Source organism: Heterocephalus glaber, unplaced genomic scaffold (genome assembly GCF_053883595.1).
Source record: "Heterocephalus glaber isolate CG9 unplaced genomic scaffold, H.glaber_assembly_v1.0 deba00001687, whole genome shotgun sequence".
Taxonomy (NCBI): Eukaryota; Metazoa; Chordata; class Mammalia; order Rodentia; family Bathyergidae; genus Heterocephalus; species Heterocephalus glaber.
In genome coordinates, this window is record NW_028258412.1 from 21,979,735 (window position 1) to 22,001,322 (window position 21,588).

Genomic DNA, 21,588 nt, shown 5'->3' on the forward strand with positions numbered 1-21,588 from the left:
AAACACTGAGCTAAATCCCTGGCCCTGTATTAACTTTTTTTGTCAAAAAGACTTCAGCCTCACAAGCACAAGGTCTCAAGTTTGATCCCCAGTACCAAAAAAAGAAAAAAAAAGGACTTCAAACCTACACAATATTCCAAAACCAATATAGAGAATCTTCATATACTTCATCTATAGTCACCAATTATTTACATTTGCTGCATTTATCATTTATCATTCATTTGTCTACAAATATATATTCAGATATTTTCAGAGCCATTTGAAAATAAGTCATCTCTCTCTTTCTTTTCTTTTATTTTTTTGAGAAAGGGTGTCCCTAAGTAGTCTAATTTTCAGCAATCTTCCTGCCTCAGCCTCCCAAGTGTTGGGAGTACAGGCATGTACCACCACGGCTAAATCATCTCTCTTGTCCCTAAATACTACGGTGCATGTTCTAAGGACATAGTCTTATATGAGTACAGTTCAAGTACTATAGTCAGGAAATTTTGTATTGATACTTTACTGTCCATATTCAAATTTCTCCAAATTGTTCCAAGATATCTTTTTTTTTTTGTTACCGGGGATCCAACTCGGGTCCTTGAACTTGAGCAGCAGGCAGTGAAACCACTGAGCTAAATCCCCAGGCCCATTCCAACATATCTTTTATAGATTTTTTTTTTTAACTAAGGATGGAATCCAGGGTCTTCACATTGAGCTACATCTCCATCCTTTTTTGTTTGTTTTAAATTTTCATTTTGAGACAGAGTTCTTGCTAAATCACTAAATTTCCCTGGCAGGGCTCCAAGTCTCATGCTTCCTGTCTCAGCCTCCTATAATGCTGGGATTACAGGCATGCACCACCACACTCGGCTCCTTTTGTAGCTTTTTTGAGGCGAAAAGAGAAAGAATATAGGACGTCAAGGAATACAGATTATTAGTTATTGTATTTCTTCCTTTTTATTTTTTTTCCCCTCCCCTGGGTGTTAGGGAGTGAACCAAGGGATTCCGATGACCCCGCCCACTGCCATCGCCCCGCCCCTCGCTTATCCTCGCACAGATGGCTGCAGTGTTTTGGCCTACGGCGGGAGCCGTAGCCTCAGTCTCCTCCGGCGTCCGTAGCCGGGTAACCGGTGTCCGAGTTCCAAGGCCTAGTTCCACGATGTCGGATGACGGAGCCAGGCTGAGCGAAGGCTCCTCGGAGGCCAGAGCGGCGGCTGTCAGCGACATCCAGGAGCTGATGCGGCGCAAGGAGGAGATCGAGGCGCAAATCAAGGCCAACTATGATGTCCTGGAGGGCGTGAGTGTGGGGCTCCGGGGGCTCAGCCTCGATCTTCCTGCCTCGCGCGGCCCAGGGCGCCGCAGTTGCGGCTTCTGTCGGCCCCAGGTGGTGTCCGCGAAGACGCTGGCGGAGCGCTCGTTCTGACCCCAGGCCCGTCTGCGGCGCCTTTCCTATGTGCTCGGCTGTCAGGCATTAGGTCGTTTTTGGTTTTGTTTTGAGACAAAGTCTTGCTATGTAGTTCAGGCTGTCCATGAACTCACTGTGTAGCCCAGGCTGGCCTCGACCTCGCGGCGATCTTCCTGCCTCAGCCTCCCGAGTGCTGGGACTACAGCTCTGGACCGCCACACCCAGCCAGAGCTCCTTACACTCCCATACTTATTTGTAAGAGTCGCTTGAGGATCTTGTTAAAATGCAAATTCCTACTGGGACGAGGACTCTGTATTTCTAGCAACCCCTGACCATGTTCCAAGGGCTGCCGTTTCATTCACAGATAAGGCTCATTGTCCTTAAAAGGAGGAAACCGTGGCCCAAATTGGGGCAAGCTTTTGCCCACTTGGGCAGCGGCAGTGGTGGGGCTAGTGCCCGGGTCTGTCCCGACACAAAGCGGATAGTTCTGTTTTTCTTTTAATGCTGTCTAGTGGAAAGTCGCAGACCAACGTGCAGAGAAAGGGTAAATTAATTCCCCTCAAATAGGCTGGGCTAGGATGCACTTAGGCGGTCCACCAAGCTAAAGTATGGCAGGGAGGCCGGGATATCATTTGCTGCGCGCTGCCTCTTGCCTGGAGGATGCTGCTTCCTATGTTACCTCATGAAGTTCTCATGACCGCACTTGGAAGTTAGTGTTTGCCCCTGAAGATTGGGAAGGGAAGTCGCTTATTCTGTCTCAAGTGGGAAGCAGATCTCCGGCCTGTTAAATCCAAAACCTGGACTTTGAAGCAGATTCCCAGCAATTTCTAAAACTTGAGTTACTTTTCTACTACTAGCAGAATCATACTCCTCTTGTAGGGGTATTCCTTTGATATTGGCCCACTTGTTCACTTAAAAATTTGTTCTAAAAGGAAAATTTATTACTCCTGCATATGGAAAATGAAAATCTCATCTCATAAATAAGGTTAAAATGTTTATTACTGTGATGCTGTGTGTTAATTGCTTTTGGCTACTGTAGCTTCTGTTGCTCAAGGCTTTAAGTTTGAATTCCTACTCTATTTTTTAAAAATAGAGAGCTAAAACTATAATAAATCTCTTAGAATAAAGCATAGGAGTAAGCCTTCATGACCTTGGATTAGGTCTCGACTTCTTTTCTCCAGCACCAGAACCATAAGCTATGAAAGAAAAAATGATAAATTAGGCTTAAAATTTTTTTGATTGACCCAGGCGTGGTGGTACACGCCTGTAATCCTAGCACTTGGGGGGCTGAGGCAGGAGGACCACTGCAAGTTTGAGGCCAGCCTGGGCTGCATAGTGAGTTCAGGGACACCATGAACTACATAGCGACACCTTGCCTCAAAAAACCAAAAATAAATAAATAAATAAATATATATATAGTTTCAAAGGACATAGCCAAGAACATGAAAAGACAAGTCACAGAATGGGAGAAATATTTGTAAATTATTTCTTCTCTTTTTTTTTGGTACTCGAGATTGAATTTACGACCTTGCACTTGAGAGGCTGGCACAGTGCCACTGAGCTACATCCCCGGCCCCATTTGTAAATTATTTAATCTCTTAAGGGGCTAGTGTCTAGAATATAATGAGAGCACTTACAGCTCAAAAAGACAAATAGCCTAGTTTAAAAATAGACAAAAAACCAGATTTAGTGGTGTCTGCCTATAATCCCAGCACTAGGGAGTCTGAGGCAGGCTGGTTGCTGGGCTACATAGTGAATTCAAGGCCAGCCTGAACTTGTCTCAGAAACAAACAAAAAGAAACAAACAAAATAGGCAAAGGGTTTGAATCGATACTTTTTCAAAGAAATGGGATCAACACAAATGGTCAGAAAGCACAGGAAGTAATGCTGAACATTATTAGCTATTAGGGAAATAGTGAGCTAGCACTTCATACCCCTTGGGATAGTTATAATAAAAAATAGGATATGGAGAAATTAGAGCTTTCATATGTTGGTTCTGGGAATGTAAAACAGTGATGCTGCTGGGGAAAGAGCCTGGCAGTTCTCCCAAAGGTTAGATACAGAGTTACCACATAATCCAGCAATTCCTCCTACAAGTGATGCTCACCATTATTGACATTTATAGCATCGTTGATAGAGTCAAGAAGTGGAAACAACCCAGAATTGTTCAATGGATGGATAAATAAAATGTGGTCTGTCCATACCATGGGATATAAATTGGCAGTAAAAAGGAGTGAAGTGGGCTGGGGATTTAGCTCAGTGGTTTCGCAGCCTGCTGCGCAAGCACAAGGACCCAAGTTTGATCCCTAATACCAAAAAAAAAAAAAAAAAAGGAGTGAAGTATTGATGGTAATGTAATTAATAATCATGCTGTAGGACTGGGGATTCAGCTCAGTGGTTCGGCCGCCTGCCTCACAAGCGCAAGGTCCAGAGTTCGATTCTCAGTACCCCCCCCAAAAAAATCTTGCTGTCACATTAAGAACCCTGGACAGTGTGCTCAGTGAAGGAAGTTAGTCATAAAGACCACATGCTGCATAATTCTGTTTATGGAAAATGTCTGCTGCTAAGGTTTAGATCTTGAATGTCCTCTGAAGGCTCCAAAACTGGGAGGCAAACAGACCTTTTCTCTTTTGAAGTTGATTGTCCCAGGTGTTTTGTTACAGTGCTGGGAAGCTGACTGACACGCCTGGAATAGGTAGATCCACAGAGAGTATTGTAGTGCTTCCCTGGGAATTGAGGGTGGGAATTGAGGGCAGCGGAGATGGGAGTAATTGCACATGGGTGTGGGATTGCTTTTGAAGGTGTGATGAAAATATGCTAAAATTGACGGTAGACATGGTTGCACAAGGCTGTGAATATACTAAATACTGTTGAATTGTACATTTTATATGGGTCAGTGGTATGGTATGTGAATTATATTTCATTAAAACTTTTTAAAATGGAGAGGCCCAGATGATGAGTATGGTGTCATATACTTGTCATGCTAGCTACTCAGGAGGCTGAAACAGGAGGGTCACCAGTTCGAGGCCAGCCTGGGCTTGTCTCAGAATAAGGGTGTGGAGAGGCCCAGAGTCAGTACGGAATCTGGGACAGTTGTAAAGACCAGCACCAACTGGGGACATTGTCCTCAACTGCTAAGATTCAGAAAAGGAATGGGTCCTTTCAGGTTAGGATTCTTTAATGCCCTGTATATGAGCTGCCAGTGGTGCAGGTCTTGCTCTTTGTTTTTTTGTTTTGTTTGGTTTGGTTTTTGTGGGGTTTTTCGGTTTTTGTTTTTGAAACAGGGTCTCACTGTGTAGTTCAAGATGGCCTTGAACTCACTGTGTAGCCCAGGGTGACCTCGAATTTGTGGTAACCCTCCTGCCTTGGCCTCCCAAGTGCTGGGATTGTAGGTGTGCACCTCCACACCTGGCTTCTACCTATTAGGTGCTTGCTCTTTGGGAAACAGGTCTGGGGGTCCCCAGAGGAGAGTGAACTGGTCCCTGTCCTGAGCACCCACACAGCTGGGCAGTTGCAGCCAGCATTTGTTACCTTGAATGCACGTGTTCCCCGGGCTGCACTGACAGTCACCACAGAGATGGTGGCTCAGACCAAGACCTTCACCCTCCCACCTGGAGGCCAGAAGCCTAACGCCAAGGTGGTGGCAGGACTGGCTTTGGAGGCTCCGAGGAGACTCTGTTCCTTGCCCCTCTCCAGCTTCTGGTGGCTGCCGACAGCCCTGGGCTGCAGCTCTGTGACTTCAGTCTCTGAAGGAAACCATTTCTTAGGGTTTTCTCTCTGTGGCTCTGTGTCCCAAGTCTCCTTTTGCCATTCATTCATTTTTTTTGGTTTTTTGAGATAGAGTCTCACCAAGTACCCCAGGCTGACCTCAGATTCAATGTGACCTTCCTGCCTCAGCCTCCTGAGCATTGGGGTTACAGGTGTGTTCCACACGCCTGGCCTGCTTTTTTTTTTTTTTGGTACTGGGGATCGAACTCAGGTCCTTGTGCTTTCGAGGCAGGCAGCGTAACCGCTGAGCTAAATCCCTGACCCATTAGTCACCTGATTTCCAGAAGGCCATGGCTGGGTGCTCTTTGAGGCTCTCATTCCCTGGGGCAGATGCCAGCTGCCCAATGGGAGGGCCCCGGAAGAGTCTTTGATTTCAGGTACACTGTCCTAGTTTCAAAAAGGAGAGTGTGCCCCTGCATTGCTTGTGTTATTAGAAATTAAATAGCGCCCACCTTCAAGGTGAGCTGAGGACCTGAGTAAGGCCCCTCGTCTGCACTGAGGACTTCCTGTTACTGTCGCCTTTCTTTTCTTTTCTTTTTCTTTTTTTGGTAGCAGGGATCAAATTCGGGACCTTCCGCTTGCGAAGCAGGCGACAGCACCACTGAGCTAAATCCCCAGCCCTATTTTATTTTATTGTTCAATACTGAGCATTAAACCCAGGGCCTTCACACAGAGCTACACCCCCAGCCCTTTTATATTCATTCTGAGACAAGGTCTCAATAAGTTGCTAGGTTGCCGAGGCTGGGATCAAACTTGCAGTCCTCCTGCCTCAGCCTCCCAGAGTGCTGGGGTCACAGGTGTGCGCCGCCGTGTCCAGCTGCTGTCAGCTTTATTTATTATGACTCGGGGTGAATGGCGTCTGGAGGATGTTCTGCCCATGACGTCTGTCCAACCTCATGTCTTCCCTCCAGCAAAAAGACGTCGGGATGGACGAGCCGCTGGTGGACTGCGAGGGTTACCCGCGCGCGGACGTGGACCTGTACCAAGTACGCACGGCCCGGCACAACATCATCTGTGAGTGGCCCGGGGACGCAGACGCTAGCGTCAGTGCTTCTGTCACCTCTCTTGCCTTCACGAGGCTGTCTCCGCCCCAGCCGAGGGACCAAGAACGGCTGTGTTAGACTCTGGGGCTGTTTCTGGCTTTGTCTTCAGGGCCGTCCCTCCCGGGGCCGCACTGGAAGAGCTGCAGCAGCCCAAGGCCCCATATCCTAGTCCAGTCCAGCACACGTGTGTTACGACCAGGCCCGGCTGTCACGGGGACAGCTCTGGCCCCTCACGCATGAAGGACAGAGGTTCTCACTGGGGCGCTGGGAGCTGGGCTAGAGGAGCTGGCTCCCATCCACCTGGAGGTCAGCAGCCCGTGTTCCGCGCAGGGAGCAGGGGGAGCGAGAAGGCCCATGGCACCCCCAACACGTGTCCGCACACACACGCACACACACACATGCGTGCTTGCGCTTTAAAGTCCCTGCTGGGACTCCTGCCCTGTGCCCTCTGCCAGTTCTTCTGCCCCTCAAAGGTCCTTCTGCCTGCCAGGGAAGCTGGAGAAGGTGCCCCACTGTGGGCATCTTGCTTTCCTAGATAAAATCCTTCATGTAGCAGGCGTGGTGCCACATGCCATGACCTCAGCACTCCAGAGGCTGAGGCAGGAAGATCACAGCAAGTTCCAGTTCAGCTTGGGCTGCATAGTGAGTTCAAGGCCAGCCTGATAGGTATTTATTTGTTTTTAACTAAGGAACTAGCAGGAAATAGAGGTTGAGAAGAGGAATAGTTCTTTGTGACAAATGACTACAGACTTTGTGGCTCAAAACCACACTTTTTTTTTTTTGGTGAGCCTGGGAATTAAACGCAGAACCTTCACGCAGAGCTGCATCTCCAGCCCTTTTTCTGTTCTCTTCTCTTCTCTCCCCTCCCCTCCCCTACTCTTCTTCCCGCCCTCCCTCGTTTCCTTCCTGCCCTCCCTCGTTTCCTTCCCTCCCTTCTTCCCTTCCTTCTTTTTCTGTGAGTCAGGGTCTTACTAAGTTGCCAAGTTGCCCAGGCTGGTCTCTAACGTACAATCCTCCTGCCTCAGCCTCACATCACGCAGATTGACCATCTCACTGGGGTGGTGAGGAGTCGGAGTGGGCCTCATCCGACTGCAGTCAGGCAGCGTCAGGGCTGGCACCTCCTGGAGGCTCGGGGCACCCATTTCCTTGCCTCTCCGCCTCTAGAGGTCGCCCGTGTTCCCAGCTCCGCCCCGTTTCTGTCCCCTCCCCCTCCTGCCTCCCTCTTTCTCCTTCCATTACCGGGGTTGACCTCAGGTGCTCTACACTGAGCTTCATCTCCACCCCTTTTTATTTTCATTTATTGTTCTTTTTGAGACAGGGTCTCAGTGTGTAGCCCACTTGGCTTGAACTTTTCCGCCTGCCTCAGCCTCCCAGAGCACTGATAGACTTTATTTTTAGAATAGTTTAAGATTTACAGAAAAATGGGGAAAATAGAAAAAAAATGAGAAAATAATTTAGAGAGGTCCCTTGTACTTTGTACTCAGTTACCCCAATTAACAGCTTATGTGAATGTGGTGCATTTATTGTAACTGCAGAAATACCTGCCCAGGAAAACCCTTCTGAACTGAATAGAGCTGTCATGTTCTGATGAGGGTTGTTGCCTGGTGGCTTATCCTGTGCTGATGATGTGCCAGGCATTGCCAGGGATTCTGGGTGCTCTCAGGGGCCCTCCCTTGTGGGGCTTCTCTAGGCAGAGTGGCCGTGTGTGCATAACACTGTCATAAGCTGGGCAGCACCTTGCTTCTGTTGAGCTTTTGGGTCTCAGCTGGATGTTCTAGGTGAGCAAGGTCAGGTTCCTGCTGCCTGGGCCCTCAGCAGTCCCTGGATGTTACCGTGGTGAGCTATCCCCCAGCCACGGTCCTGGACAGCAGGCTCAGGGCAGGCCCCATACTCATTCCTAGATTCATCCTCTGCCTGTGGCCCGGTGCCTGGCTATCACAGCACTTGTTGAGTTCTCAGGAGCACGCAGGTGTCTGGAGTCCGCACTGTCCTCCCGGGCTGACCAGTACCTCTCCCGCAGGCCTGCAGAATGACCACAAAGCGCTGATGAAGCAGGTGGAGGAGGCCCTGCACCAGCTGCACGCCCGTGACAAGGAGAAGCAGGCCCGGGACCTGGCCGAGGCCCACAGGGAGGCCCTGAGCCGAAGGCCTGGCCAGGACGAGAGCCAGGGGCCCCCACAGGCCTTTGCCAGGGTGAACAGCGTCAGCGTCGGCTCCCCAGCCAGCTTTGCGGTAATCACCGGTGGACCCACACCCGGGGAGGGCCTGGGTGAGGTGGCCCTGCTTGGGTCTCTGACTTCTCCAGCATCACTGGCTGGGGCTGCTGTGTATATTGGCTGGGGCTTAGGTGGGTGTCAGCCCTGCCGCCCACCAAACTGGTGTGTGTAGGGGGGTCTGTTCCTAGGGACAGCTGGGACACAGGGAGAAAGGGACAAGTGTCCCATGAGAAGCCAGGCGTGGTGGTGCACGCCTGTAATCCCAGCACTAGGGAAGCTGAGGCAGGAGGATCGCCATGAGTTGGAGGCCAGCCTGCACTACACAGTGAGTTCAAGGCCAGCCTGAACTACATAGCAAGATTCTGTCTCAAAAAAACAACAAAATAAATAAAATTAATTCAGTAATTAATCGAGGGTTGACGGTTAGAGCCCCACTGAGCACATGTAACCTCTTGCCTGCTTCCATTCTTTCTGCTCTCAGGGCCTGCAGGTGGACGATGAGATCGTGGAGTTCGGCTCCGTGAACGCACAGAACTTCCAGTCGCTGCAGAACGTGGGCAGCGTGGTGCAGCACAGCCAGGGGGTGAGTGGCTCCGGCAGGCTCAGGCGGCTGAGGCCCTTGCTGTGCCTCGTGGGTGGAGGCCGAGGGGCTCAAGGGGTCTGTCAGGTGCCCTAAACCCTCCAGAGGCCCGACTCTGCCTTTCCTTTTTCCTCCTTTCCTGGTTGCAGGACCAGTGATCAATCTGAAGGTGCTGTACCACTGAGCTACACCCCCAGCCCTTGTTTTATTTTTTATTTTGCATCAGGGACTTGCTAAGTTGCCTAGGTTGGCCTGGAACTTGCAATCTTCCTGCCTCAGCCTCCCGAGTAGCCACTGTGTGCCACCGTGCCCTGCTTGCCTCTTGATGTCCTCACACTGGGGGTTAGGGTGTCGGCATGGGAACCTGAGGAGGGCACAGACTGGGAGCTGCAGCACCCAGTGTCTGTCTGTGGCCCTGGGGTTTCGGGGCCTTCGCAGCCTCCTCCTGTGCCGTCTCTCGACTGTCACTGCTCAGGACCTTTGCACTCGCTGTTCCTCAGCCCCGAACACTTTTCCTCACTTGCCCTGGTATTTCCAGCCATGTGCTAGGCCATGCTGTCACCTCTAGTGTGTGTGATAGTGACACATGCTCCTGCATCTCTAAGTGTGTATATTGCCCAGACGTAGTGGTGCAGGCTGTAATCCCAGTGCTCAGGAGGTTGAGGCATGGCTGTGAGTTTGAGGCCAGCCTGGGGTAAATAGTGAAATTTGTTTCAAAAAACAAAAAACTGAGTGTGCCCACTTAAAATGTTAGCCCACAGTTTGCAATGATTGTGGTCCAGTACACTTCTAGCAGGAATGGATTACAACTCAGTCATGGTGCATTTTGACCACTTCAGTCTCTATAAAATATAAAGGCTGAAATTAAAAATCAGCCGCTGCCTTCTAGTTCGTAGCATAGCATGCCATTAACTCATATTTCTACTTAATGATCTTACTTGTTTTGAACCAACAAAATGTTTTCGTAAGGGCCGGGGTGCAGCTCAGTGGCAGAGCACATGCTTAGTATGGGCAAGGCCTTGAGTTCCATTCCCAGCAATGCCCCTCACCCCAGTTGTTTTCTGTGAAGGTTGGAATATAGGACTCAAAATCTGGAAGAATTATTAAAACAAAACAAAAAAAATGGACCAGGCATGGTGGGACATGCCTGTGATCCCAGCACTTAGGAGGCTGAGGCAACAGTATTGCACAAGTTCGAAGCCAGCATGGGCTACATAGTGAGTTCAAGGCCAGCCTGAACTGCATAGTGAGACTGTCTCAAAAAACCAAAACAGGGCCGGGAATTTAGCTCAGTGGTTTCACTGCCTGCTGCCCAAGCGCAAGGACCCGAGTTCGATCCCTGGTACCAAAAAAACAACCCAAAACAAAGAGGGCTGAGGATTTAGCTCAGTGGCACCACGCCTGCCTTGAAAGCGCAAGGTCCTGAGTTCGATCCCCGGTACCAACCCCCCCCCCAAAAAAAAACCCCAAAGAATTATTGGCTAGCTTTTGGGTCCCAGATACAGTCTTCAGTTCATCCAGAAATTCTGGGTTGGCTCCTTGTGCACGGGTGCTCCCCACCCTGTGACGGGGCGGGGGCGGGGCCAGGCAGCGGCCACGCCCCCTGCAGGTGGGCCTGGGTCTCTGCAACCACACCTTCCACTCGGAACTTGGTGGCTGATTCAGTTTTTGATTTTGTCAAATTATCATTTTTCGCTTTCTGGCTTTTACCTTTAATGCCTACTTAAAGTTTCTTTAGTGTTCTGTTACTCTTAGTTTTTTAACCATGTAGAATTATTTTTATAACAGCTATGTTGAGATATTTCACATTCAGTGCAATTCATCCATGTAAGGTGCATAATTCATTGATTTTGATTTTTGAGACAGGGTCTCACTGTGGAGTTCAGGCTGGCCTTGAACTCACTGTGTAGCCCAGGCTGGCCTTGAATTCATGGCGATCCTCCTGCCTCAGCCTCCGAGTGCTGGGACTACAGCCGTGCGCCACCCGGGCCCACATGTCATGTTAAATTCTGAAAGAGGGAGTACGTATATGTAGAGAAACAGGGCCAGGCAGACATGGTGGCACATACCTATAATCTCGGCTACTCAGGAGGCTGAGGTAGGAGGATTGTGAATTTGAACCCAGCCTAGGCAACTCAGTGAGACCCTCCCTCAAATAAAGAATAAAAAGGAAAACTGGTTTTCTTTGTATTTGTTTTGGTACCAGGGATCAAACTTGGGTCCTTATGCCTGCGAGGCAGGTGGTGAAACCACTGAGGTAAATCCTTGGCCCTAAAAAGGAAAACAGAACTGAAATCCATTCCGTACACCTCCCTCCCGCCAGCCCAGCTTCCCGGCCTCCAGAGCAGCCGCTTCTTCAGCTGTGTGTCTTTCTAGCGCAGTGGTGGGAGCCTTTGGCACGTATGTGATTTGCTTTTCTTTTCAGACAAAAGATGTTAACGTATGAGTTGTTTTTTTCTAAACGAAAGCCTCACTTTGGATAAATAAGTGGGTTTCGGCTTGCAGTTTGGGTGCTTGTCTCTGACAGCTCTTTTTTTTTTTTTTCGGTACTGTGGATTGAACTCGGGTCCTTGTGCTTGCGAGGCAGGCAGCAGAACCGCTGAGCTAAACCTCCGGCCCTGGGTGCTTGTCTCTGAAAGGTTTGCCGTCACTGCTCTAGGTTCTGCTCAGCCACCAGCACAAGACCCATGCTTTCCAGTCCTGCAAACAGTGACAAGCATGTGTGTCCTGTTGCTGCTACCACAGGGGAGACACTGAGCCGTCACCCGCAGAACTGCCCAAGACCCTCTGTGGTTAACTCTTCTCATCCCCCAGTGACTTCAGCTTCCCCGAGTGTCCCAAAAATGCCGTCTGCCCAGCCTGGCTGGCGTTCAGCAAGCAGAGCCCGACATCCTTCGGTGTCATTGTGTCTGCCATTCCTTCCTTCTTTTAATTATGAATTTTGTTACTAGTCTGTGTTTGCAGTACCGATGATGACATTCGTTGTGGGAGGTACTGCGCGTACACAGTGTCTCCAGCCTTTTACATCCCCTTCCCGTCCCTCCAACCCACCCTCTGTCTCCAGGCCTTTCTCCTTCTTGTCTGTCCCACAGGCTCTTCATCTGCTTCCAGGGAAGGGCAGCTGGGTTGTTTCCCAGGGTCCGTGATCAATGGCAGGAGCTTTAGGTCTTTAATCTGCGTTTTTTGGATAAATATACTTTCAGACTCTTTGTGGGCCCCAAAACCCTCCTTTCTAAGGTTTTTAAGCAGACAGAACCCTTTCTTGAAAGAAAAGGCCCTGGGGACCCACTGTCCCCTCAGGCTTCGACCCCTCCTCCTGGAACCACAGCCCCGCTTGAGAAGGGATCTGTTTCCATGGTCCAATCTGTGATTAAAAAAACAACCAGACACAGCCTTACCCGTTATTCCAATTCTGTGGAAGTATAGAGATTAAAACTCTTCTAGATAAATCTGTTTCTTCATATAGCTCTCTAAGGTACAATTTCTGGATTAAATACATGTGTTTTCAAGGAAAAAAACCCTTCCATTTGAAAAAGTTTTGAGCTGGGCACCCTGTCTCATGCCTATAATCCCAAGAACATAGGAGGCTGAGGCAGGAGGATCACAAGTTCAAGTCTAGCCTGAGCAACTTAGTGATACCCTGTCCCAAAATTAAAATAAAAACAAGAGCTGTAGACGTAGCTCCGTGGTAGAGTGCTTGCCTAGCATGTGTGAGGCCACGGGCTTATTCTCAGCACCTCACAAATATTAATACTGTTTCTGGTGTGAAACATTGCACATTTTATTCATCTATGAAGCGAATGAAACATGGTAAGTGTTGGAACACAATGAACCTTGTAAACGATGCTATGTGATGGAGGCCATGTGATGCTATGTGATGCAAAGGCCATGTTACTGTCCGAGTCCCTTCCTATGGAGTCCCCCAAAAGGCAAATCTGTAGCAGAGAAAGGAGCTTTCGTGGTTGCCCAGGGCTGAGGGGAGGAGGGCTCGGGAGCGATTGCTAATGAGTAGCGGTTTTTCTTTTTCTCAAAGTAGAGATGGTTCATAACTCTCTGGATGTACTTTAAAGCAGTGAATTTTATTGTATGAACTATGTTTGGGTAATAAAAATGCGTCTTTGTCCTTTAAAAAAAATCACATGGTGGCAAGGCAGGTGGGCGTACACCTCTCATCCCAGCACTCTGAAAGCCTGAGGCAGGAGGATTGCAAGTTCCAGCCCAGCCTGGGGAACTTAGCAAATTAGATCCAGTCTCGGAATATAAAAGGGGGGCTCAGTGCGAAGGCCATGGGTGCAACCCCAGTACCTAGAAGAAGAAAGCAAGCTGTGCGTGATGATGACACATTTTCTTCGTTTGTGTGTCAGGGCTCGTGTCCTTCCCTACCCATGCGTGTCACCGCCAGGGCCTTACTGTGTGGCAGTCTCACAGGACAAGAGCACCCCCTTAATGCTTTTATTCTTTCAGACTCAGAGATTACATTGATCGATCTGACATAGTTTTTAATTTTATTTATTTATTTATTTTTGGTTTATTTGACACAGAGCCTCACTAGGTAGCCCAGGCTGGCCTCGGACTCACGGTGATCCTCCTGCCTCAGCCTCCAGAGTGTTCAGATTATAGGTGTGCATCACCACACCCAGCATACCGTTTTTCTTTTTAAGGCTAGGTAGTACTGGGTTGTATGGATGGGCCAGACTGTGTGTATCCATCAGGTTGAATTGCTTCTACCTTTTTGCTGTTGTGAATCATGCTGCTGTGAACACGGTGTACAGAAGTCTCATCTGTTCTCAGTTTTTCCTTATCTTCCAAGGGATTCAGTGGCTGGATCAGATGGTGGTTCTAAGTCTACTGCTGTACTTCGCTCCCGGTGCCCCCCGCCACCTACTCACAGCACCTGTCGCTTGGGTGTTGCTGAACCCGAACCTGAAGTCTCCTCGTTTCCCTTTCAGAGGCCCCTGAACGTGACTGTGATCCGAAGAGGGGAGAGACAGCAGCTTCGGCTGGTCCCAACACGCTGGGCAGGGAAAGGCCTTTTGGGGTAAGGGGGCTGCTTCAGGTGTGGACCCCAGAGTGTGTGGATCCCAGTTAGTTTCCGAGGTGGAACCAAAGCTGCCGCAGAGGTGCAGGGAGCACTGGAGTCTTCCGTCTCTCAGGTTCTGTGGCACTGGCTTTAAGAGCACAAAAGGATGAGCGTGGTGTGGTGGTGCAGGCCTGTGATCCCAGCACTTGGGAGGCTGAAGCAGGGGGATTGGCACGGGTTGGAGGCCAGCCTGGGCTACATAGCTAGGCCCTGTCTCAAAAACAAAACAAAAAGCATGGAAAGATGTAGGGAGAAGCTCAGAGGGCCCCCCTGCTGTCTTCCCCAGGAGCCGCCTCACTCAGGCCCCTCCTCTGTTTTTCCTTGCAGCTGTAACATTGTTCCTCTGCAAAGATGACTGTCCCTGGGGAGCAGCGGCCGGAGCACCACTTTCCATGCCCTGGACCTGGGCCTGCCATGGGCCCCCATTCTCCTTGCTCCCTGAAGTCTAAGGCTGTGGAAGATGCTGGAAGCCCTGATGGTCTGGTGGCTGAAACGCTGGCACTTCCCCTGTCGTCTCAGGGCAGCATCTAAACAGTCTGTGCTCAGCGTCTCTTACAGATCCCAACACCACCTAAAGAGAATTCTCTGGATTTCGGGCAGGTGGGCGGGAGCTGGCCAGAAGGCGCTGATGTAACTTTATTCTTGTAGGAATTTCTTTTTCCCCAAATACAGCTGTGCAGTGCCAATGCCACCATGACATCACCCTGGCTGGATTTCTCCTGAGCATCTCTAACCAAAAGACTGACGGGGCTGGAACACCCTAAAGAAAGTTGTGCAATGTGCTGACACCAAGCTCTGGCAGCATCTTGGTTTGTTCCTAATTTTGCGCCCTGGATACGAGAGCACTGAGTATTGCAGCTCGGCCTCAGCAGCCGGGCCCTGAGGGAGCCCACAGAGGCCTGCATGGCCCCTCACTCTGGAATAGCCCTTCTGTAATCGAACCTCCCAGCTACATCCCAAGAGCAGCATTTCTACAAACTAAGGTGTGCCTGACACTACTGATTGGAAGTGTTTACAGCTCCGACTTCTTGAAATTGCTGCTCACTTTCTTCCTTTCTCTGTTAAGATGCTAAGATCATTCCTTGGACTCCACGTCTGAATTTCTCCCCCTCTCCATGGTATCCTCCTGTTTATTGTCCCCGTTTTGCAGACTGCTTCCTCTTGGAGAAGCCTGTGCCTCTCCGTGTGCTTGGCTCAGGCTTGGCTCCCCCAAGCACGGCAGCCTCGACATGCCATGTTGACCAGGGTTTCCTGTTCACACTGCGTGTGTGCAAGTTTGTAGTCTGTACGATAATAAAGTTGGTACCACTCAGTCCCACTTCTCCCTGCCCATCTGAGGTGTGAGCATGTGGATCAGCTGAGGGGAGAGTGGAATCATTTGTCCTCTCCTAACATAACAGCATCCCAGGTTTCCACATCCTCTCCTTCAGCTGGCTTCCTGTGGGCCCAGGCCTCTGTGAGATGCAGTTCCACCCAGGATGGCTCTACTAGATTGAACCAGGCTGGTTCTGCAGAAGTGCTTTTGGATAAAAACAGCAAGGTCGTGCAACTTCTGTAATACTCAGTTCCAGCCAGCTAAAATTTTCTGTACTGTCACTGCCCAGATGAGGCAGGTAGGACAGATGTGTGTTGCATCTGTGGGACCAGGGAAATGAATTTGCTCTTGGCAGAGATTTTTTTGTTTGTTTGGTCCATCCCCCTACCCCCAGCACCGGGGATTGAACTTGCGCTTGCCAGGCAGGCATGGGTCCACGGAGCCACATCCCTGGCCCAGTTTGGTTGGTTTTTTGAGACGAGGTCTGTTAATGTAGTTCAGACTGGCCTTGAACTCACTACGTAGCCCCAGCTGGCCTCGCACTTGGGTTTCTCCTGCTTCAGCCTCCCGAGTGGTGGGGTCACAGGTGTCAGAATTGACGGTGTTGGCCCCCACAGCTTCTCAGGGGTTTGGCACCATGGGGAAAGAGCAGGGAAGAACCGACAGGTTGATCCCGCTATCCCTGCGGCCGGCAGGGGGCGCGTCGGTTCTGCTCGCAGCGCTTTCCAGGCGCTTAGCTGCTGGGCTGCTCCCTCGCTTTACGGCGCGACGCCCAAGGCGGCAGCGGTTGCTATGGGGACGAAGCTTGGGTGACAACTGTAGCTAGGGAGTGCGTAAAGCCTGAGGTGGCGGCAGCTAGAGGTCCAGGAGGACCCGGCCTGTTGAGGAACGAGGTGCGTGCTCTGTAAGTCCGAGGCGGAGGCCTCGGGGGTCCCCGCCTGGCTCTCTGGGCCCCTCAGACCACACAGCTGCCCCCCCAACCCCGTCCTTCCCGGGCGGGCCCGTCACGGGTCGGTCGGGGACACAGGAAGCGACAGCGGCGCCTTTTCAGAGCCTGAGCCAGGTTTTCCCAGCTCTGCCAGCGTGGATAGTCCCTCGGCCTCTCAGCGCCCCAAACTCCGGTCCGCTGTGAGGAAAGACCGAGCGAAGGTCTCAGGCGTGGAGCTTGATTTCTGGGCAAAATCCCAGTTGCTTTTTCCCCCTGGTGACTGCTGCAGTCTATTTTCAAGCCCCAGTGCTAAACTAGTTTAGCCTCCGACGCCTGCCCCCAGCTTCTCGGCCGCCCCGGGTTGGAGAGCTTCGGGCCTCACGTTAGCAGCTGAGGGTAAAGGGTCTTGTCTAAGGTCTCAGAGCAGGCCAGTAGCAGAAAAGGGACTGAGTGCCAGGCCACGCCCACGCCTGCGGTGTAAACACAGGAGTTAGGAGGCTCTGAGTTACTCCTAGGAGGACCAGAGGCCCTGAGGTCAATCTTTTTAAAATCGGCCAGGCTTTCCCGAGAATATAGCAATTTTTTTTTTTGGTACTGGGGATCGAACTCAGAACCTTGCACTTTCGAGGCAGGCGGTGGAACCACTGAGCTAAATCCCTGGCCCTAGCAATCTTTTTATGCCCGGGGACAGGAACTAGAGGAGGCATTTCACACCACATCAGTAGCTAGGAAATCAGAATCGGAACCAGGCCTGCTGATTACTATAATCACATTTCTCTAAAGGACACTACACTGAAGAATGTCAGATCCAGAAGAAAATGGAGCAAAAGAAACAGAAGAAAAAGAATATAATCAAAATTACAAAGAAGTAGAAAACACGTGCCGGAAATCACCTGATGACACATCAGGATGGAGAGAGTCTGAGGAGGACTTGGGAGGGAATCAGCTGGATAGGAAGGAGCTGAGGGAGGAAGAAGAGGAGGAGAATGCAGAGGAGAAAGAGAAAGGGGAGGAAGAGGAGGAGGAGGAGGACAAGGCGGCTGCCGGGGTCCAGGAGGAAACCTCGGAAGAGCGCACTCCCGAGGTCAAGAGCACTTCCCAGTACGGCCTGCAGGGCACCTTCCTGGTGAGTGGGGAGTGTGGCCCCCGCCTGCTCTCACTCAGTCACTCCCTGGTGCTGAGCCAACACCAGGGCCAGCCCAAGGTGTCAAAGCCAAAGGAGGAGCCTGGCGATCCTTCTGGGGACTTTTTTTTACAGGGGCAAATTTACCCCAGGTTGGAGGACAGTCTGGGCACCCATCCTAGGGGAGGCCTGCGCTTAGCTGCCTTTTTTAAATTGGTACCGGGGATCGAACTCAGGACTTTGTGCTTTTGAAGCAGGTGGCAGCACCACTGAGCTAAATCCCCCACCTAACTGACTTTTAAAGCCTGGGCAGGAGCTCACTGAAGTGGGCTTGTTCTAGAACAGAGTGAGTGACAATAACAGGGTTGACTCGTCTCTGCTGCTCCCAGGGTGAGAGCTCAGCCTGGTGGTGTAGTGGTGGTGCACATCTGTAATCCAGCACCCAGGAGGCTGAGGCAGAAGGATCCATGCAAATTCCAGGTGACCCTGGGCAATGTATTGAGACTCAAAAAACAAAGCCAAACTAGGGACAAGTAATTGTGACCAGCAGCTTTTTGGAGATCATCAGTGTCACTTAGAAGAATGATTTTTCTGCTGTGGGTCTGTTGGTAGGCCAAAATTAAATCCAACACACCCTTGATCTCTCTGTCTCTCTGTCTCTCTTTATACTTTCTTTTCAGTACTGGGAATTGAACCCAGTCCTTCACACTGAGCTATACCCTTAGCCCTTTTAAAATTTTTGAGTCAGGGTCTTGTTAAGTTGCTGAATTGCCCCAGCTAGGCTCCAACTTGAGCCCCTCCTGCCTCAGCCTTCCACAGTCCTAAGATTACAGGTGTCCGCTGCTATACTCAGTTTTGATTCATTTCTTTCTCTTTTTTTTTGCCATACTGGGGATCAAACTCAGGGCCTTGGGCTTTCGAGGCAGGCAGCAGAACCACTGAGCTAAATCCCTGGCCTAATTAATTTAAGTACAAAATGTCGCAGATTCCTTTGGGGGGGGTACCAGGGATCGAACTCAGAACTTTGTGCTTGTGAGGCAGCAGCATTTTTTTTTTGAGACAGGGTCTCACTATGTAGTTCAGGCTGGCCTCAAACTCGAGGTGATCCTCCTGCATCAGCCTCCCAATGCTGGGATTACCATGTCTGGCCCCAGATTCTTTTTTAAAACATCTCAGGGCCAGGGATTTAGCTCAGTGGTTTCGTCGCCTGCTACACAAGTGCAAGGACCCGAGTTTGATCCCTGGTACAAAAAAAAAAAAAAAAAAATCTCAGAATTCCAGGGTGAGGCTACTGCTTAGACAGGGAGCAGGGCCAGCAAAGGACAGTCAGTGGGCAGCAGGGACCATACTCAGTCACACGCCTCTTCCTTCTTCATAAAGGAAATCCTTGGAGATACCGGCTCCAAGCAGTCGCTGCGGACAGACAGTTCTGGACTGAGCGAACTCTTCAGAGGCCTCAGCTCCAACCAGGACTATGTCAATGTGGCCCAAGTCCATCCTGAGGAACAGCAGATGGGTTCCTCAGCTGAACTCGGGGAGAGAGCCCACCGTGAGGCCCAGAACCAACTGGGACAGGAAGAAAGAGACCTGGGCCGGAAACAGGGAGGCGCTGGAGGAGGAAGGGGTAAGGCGAGGCACAGAAAGAGAATATCCTACTTCCTTGGCGATGAAGAAATGGGATCCCAGGCCGAAGCAGGAGGCTCCAGGGAATCCCTGGTGTCCAGCTCCACAGAGGACACCTTGTTCCAGAAGGATGAGGGCACCCAGGTGTACCCCTTGGTAAGTGTGCCCCACGTTGAGGTGGCAGGAGAGGGTGGGGGGGAAGATATTCTACCAGAAAGACATGTTTGGGTTTTGGTGTTTTGAGCCAGGGTCTCACTATGTAGCCCAGGCTGGCCTCCAATTCATGGCAGTCCTCCTGCCTCAGCCTCTGGAGTGCTGGGATTACAGGTGTGCGCCACCGTGCCCAGCGACATGTGTCTTTTAAAGTTCAGTTCTCTGGCAGGCCCTGTGTGACAGGCTGTGACCCTGAACAATCTGGGTTGGATGGTGTTTCAGGCAGGCAGGCAGGCAGGCGGGAGACTTCGGGCATGGCCGCGCCTCTCCCCCACTCTCCCTTCCTCCTCTCTCCTCTTCCTTCCCTCCCTCTCCGCTTCTCCCCTCCTGTCCTCTCCACACCGGAACCCCCTCCAGCTGCCCTGTTCCTCCTGGCTGGAGGGTGACGGGCGAGGCCGCGGCTGTGCTGAGAGCAGGCCGGGTGGTGCCATCTGCGCACAGGGCTGCGTCCCGCCTCCCTCCGGCTGCCGCTCAGATGTCCTGCGGGGTTCGTCCTCCCCCCGCCCTTCCCCCTTCCTTATTTTTCCTTTATCCGTGCAGACAAATACTTTTGGAAGATTTGGCAGTGATTGATGTATATACTCCTGAAGTACCACAGTTCCTGACAGAGAGCCCTTGATAAATTTCAAAACCAAATGATAGTCAGACGTGGAGGCGCTGGGCTGTAATCCCAGCACTCAGGAGGCTGACACAGGAGGATTACAGCGAGCTCAAGGCCAGCCTGAACTATAGAGCGAGATCCTGCTTCAAAACAAACAAACGAAAATGAAAAAGAAATAACCATGTACTCCTGGCGCCGCTCCTGCCTCGCAAGCGCAAGGTCCTGAGCTTGATCCCCGGTACCGAAAAGTAAATCATGTGCTTATAAAGCAAGAGCCTCAGGGATATCCAGTGTAGTAAAATCCAGTCTTGACAGTAGTTTTATTTTCCACATCACCGTGTTCGGGAACAATAGTGATGTAGGAGGCAGCTACGCCCACGACCCTTTGCCCTGAGCGCCTGAACTGGCGCAGACCCCGCCGACTCCGCGCGAGCTGCAATTGTGAGCGCCGCCGCGAGAGGGCGCCATGTCCCCGCAGCTGAGGCCTCCCCGGTGCTGACTTAAAATGACAAAAGAATCTGTTTTTATTTATATTTTATTTCATTTTATTTTATTTTTTTGGTACCGGAGATCGAACTCGGGTCCTTGCGCTTGCGCAGCAGGCGGCAAAACCACTGAGCTAAATCCCCGGCCCGATCAGCCAATATTGATTTATTATTATTTTTTTTTGAGACAGGGTCTCACTATGAAGCGCAGGCTGGCCTCAGACATGTAGTGATCCTCCTGCCTCAGCCTCCCAAGTGCTGGCATTACACACCCAGCTTGATAAATTATTATTAACTAAAGTCGTAGTTTACTTTCAGGTCACTCTGTGTGATACATTCTGTGGGCTCTAATGAATGATGATGTATATTCACCGCTTCACTATCACTTGAATCGAATCAGTGCCCTAAAAATACCCGTGGTCCACCTGCTCCCCTCCTTCTGCCCCCGCTGCCTGCCACTGCTACTCTGGCTCTGTCGCCATAGCTGCGCCTCTTTCCGAATGTCACACGGTCGGGATCCTGCAGTGCGGCTTCTGTCGCTTGTCCAATGCATCTGAGGTCCCTCTGTGTCTCCACGGGGCTCGGTAGCCTGTTTCTTTCCATCCTTGAATGATTGCCCATTCCGTGGATTACCACAGTTTGCTTATGTTGGTAAAAGACTTTGAATACAAAACTACTACAAATACAAGTTTCTGTTGAGTTATAGTAGTCAGATTTATATACCTGTGATTTTTCATTTCATAAAGTTGTTATTTTGTATTTATTCTGGAAGTGTGGGAATTTCATTTTCTCTAAGGGAATCTAGTCTTTCCCTCTTCTGTTATTTTTCTTTCTTTGAACTACTGGGGACTGAACCAAGGGCCTGCACCCTGAGCCACGTCCCAAGCTCTATTACATTTTAAGTTTTTAAAACATGAGGGCCGGGGATTTAGCTCCGTGGTTTCGCTGCCTGCTGTGCAAGTGCAAGGACCTGAGTTCAATCCCTGGTACCAAACAAACAAACAAACAAAAAACCCCCACAAAACTTGAGACAGGGTCTTGCTTAAGTGCCCAGGTGGAACTTGAACTTGCTGTCATTCTGCCTCAGCCTCCCAGCGTGCTGGGATGACAGGTGCTCACCGCTGAACCCAGTGGAATTTTGTCACTTTATTCTTGATCCTTCCAGGAAAAGTGATATAGGAGAACCACAGAGGAGCTAGGTGTGGTGGTGCATGCCTGTGATCGCAGCA

At 50.6% G+C, this 21,588-nt stretch overlaps 2 protein-coding genes across 11 annotated transcripts in view; both read left to right on the top strand.

Moving 5' to 3' along the window:
* Positions 1–1,059: 1,059 nt before the first annotated feature.
* On the top strand, positions 1,060–15,383 carry Psmd9 (proteasome 26S subunit, non-ATPase 9). The gene is made up of 6 exons (XM_004843874.3): positions 1,060–1,276; positions 6,064–6,166; positions 8,216–8,427; positions 8,893–8,994; positions 13,941–14,029; positions 14,399–15,383. Exons 1-6 carry the CDS (start codon positions 1,139–1,141, stop codon positions 14,424–14,426), a joined length of 672 nt encoding a protein of 223 aa, XP_004843931.1. The 5' UTR covers positions 1,060–1,138; the 3' UTR covers positions 14,427–15,383.
* A 158-nt stretch (positions 15,384–15,541) lies between these two features.
* The window catches only part of Cfap251 (cilia and flagella associated protein 251), a 50,415-nt gene continuing 44,368 nt past the window's right edge, over positions 15,542–21,588 (top strand). For 8 of the 10 annotated variants that reach the window (XR_002394561.2, XR_002394562.2, XM_004843879.4 and 5 more), the window contains exons 1-3: positions 15,542–16,279; positions 17,098–17,440; positions 18,818–19,216. Coding sequence is in view for 8 of the 10 variants with exons in the window: in XM_004843879.4 (XP_004843936.2) it covers positions 17,114–17,440; positions 18,818–19,216 (726 nt within the window). In the remaining 2 variants the exon portion in view is untranslated. Of the gene's footprint in view, positions 16,291–17,097; positions 17,441–18,817; positions 19,217–21,588 lie in introns of all 10 variants that reach the window. The other 2 variants (XM_021257536.2, XM_087198437.1) reach the window with 2 other exon arrangements.

What these genes read in the sequence shown, in the direction of transcription:
- Psmd9 (XM_004843874.3), top strand. Translation starts at nt 1,139, where the DNA reads ATGTCGGATGACGGAGCCAGGCTGAGCGAAGGCTCCTCGGAGGCCAGA. An exon ending in ACTATGATGTCCTGGAGGGC is followed by an intron (nt 1,277 to 6,063) that starts GTGAGTGTGGGG and finishes TCTTCCCTCCAG; the next exon opens with CAAAAAGACGTCGGGATGGA. An exon ending in GCAGGGAAAGGCCTTTTGGG is followed by an intron (nt 14,030 to 14,398) that starts GTAAGGGGGCTG and finishes TTTTCCTTGCAG; the next exon opens with CTGTAACATTGTTCCTCTGC.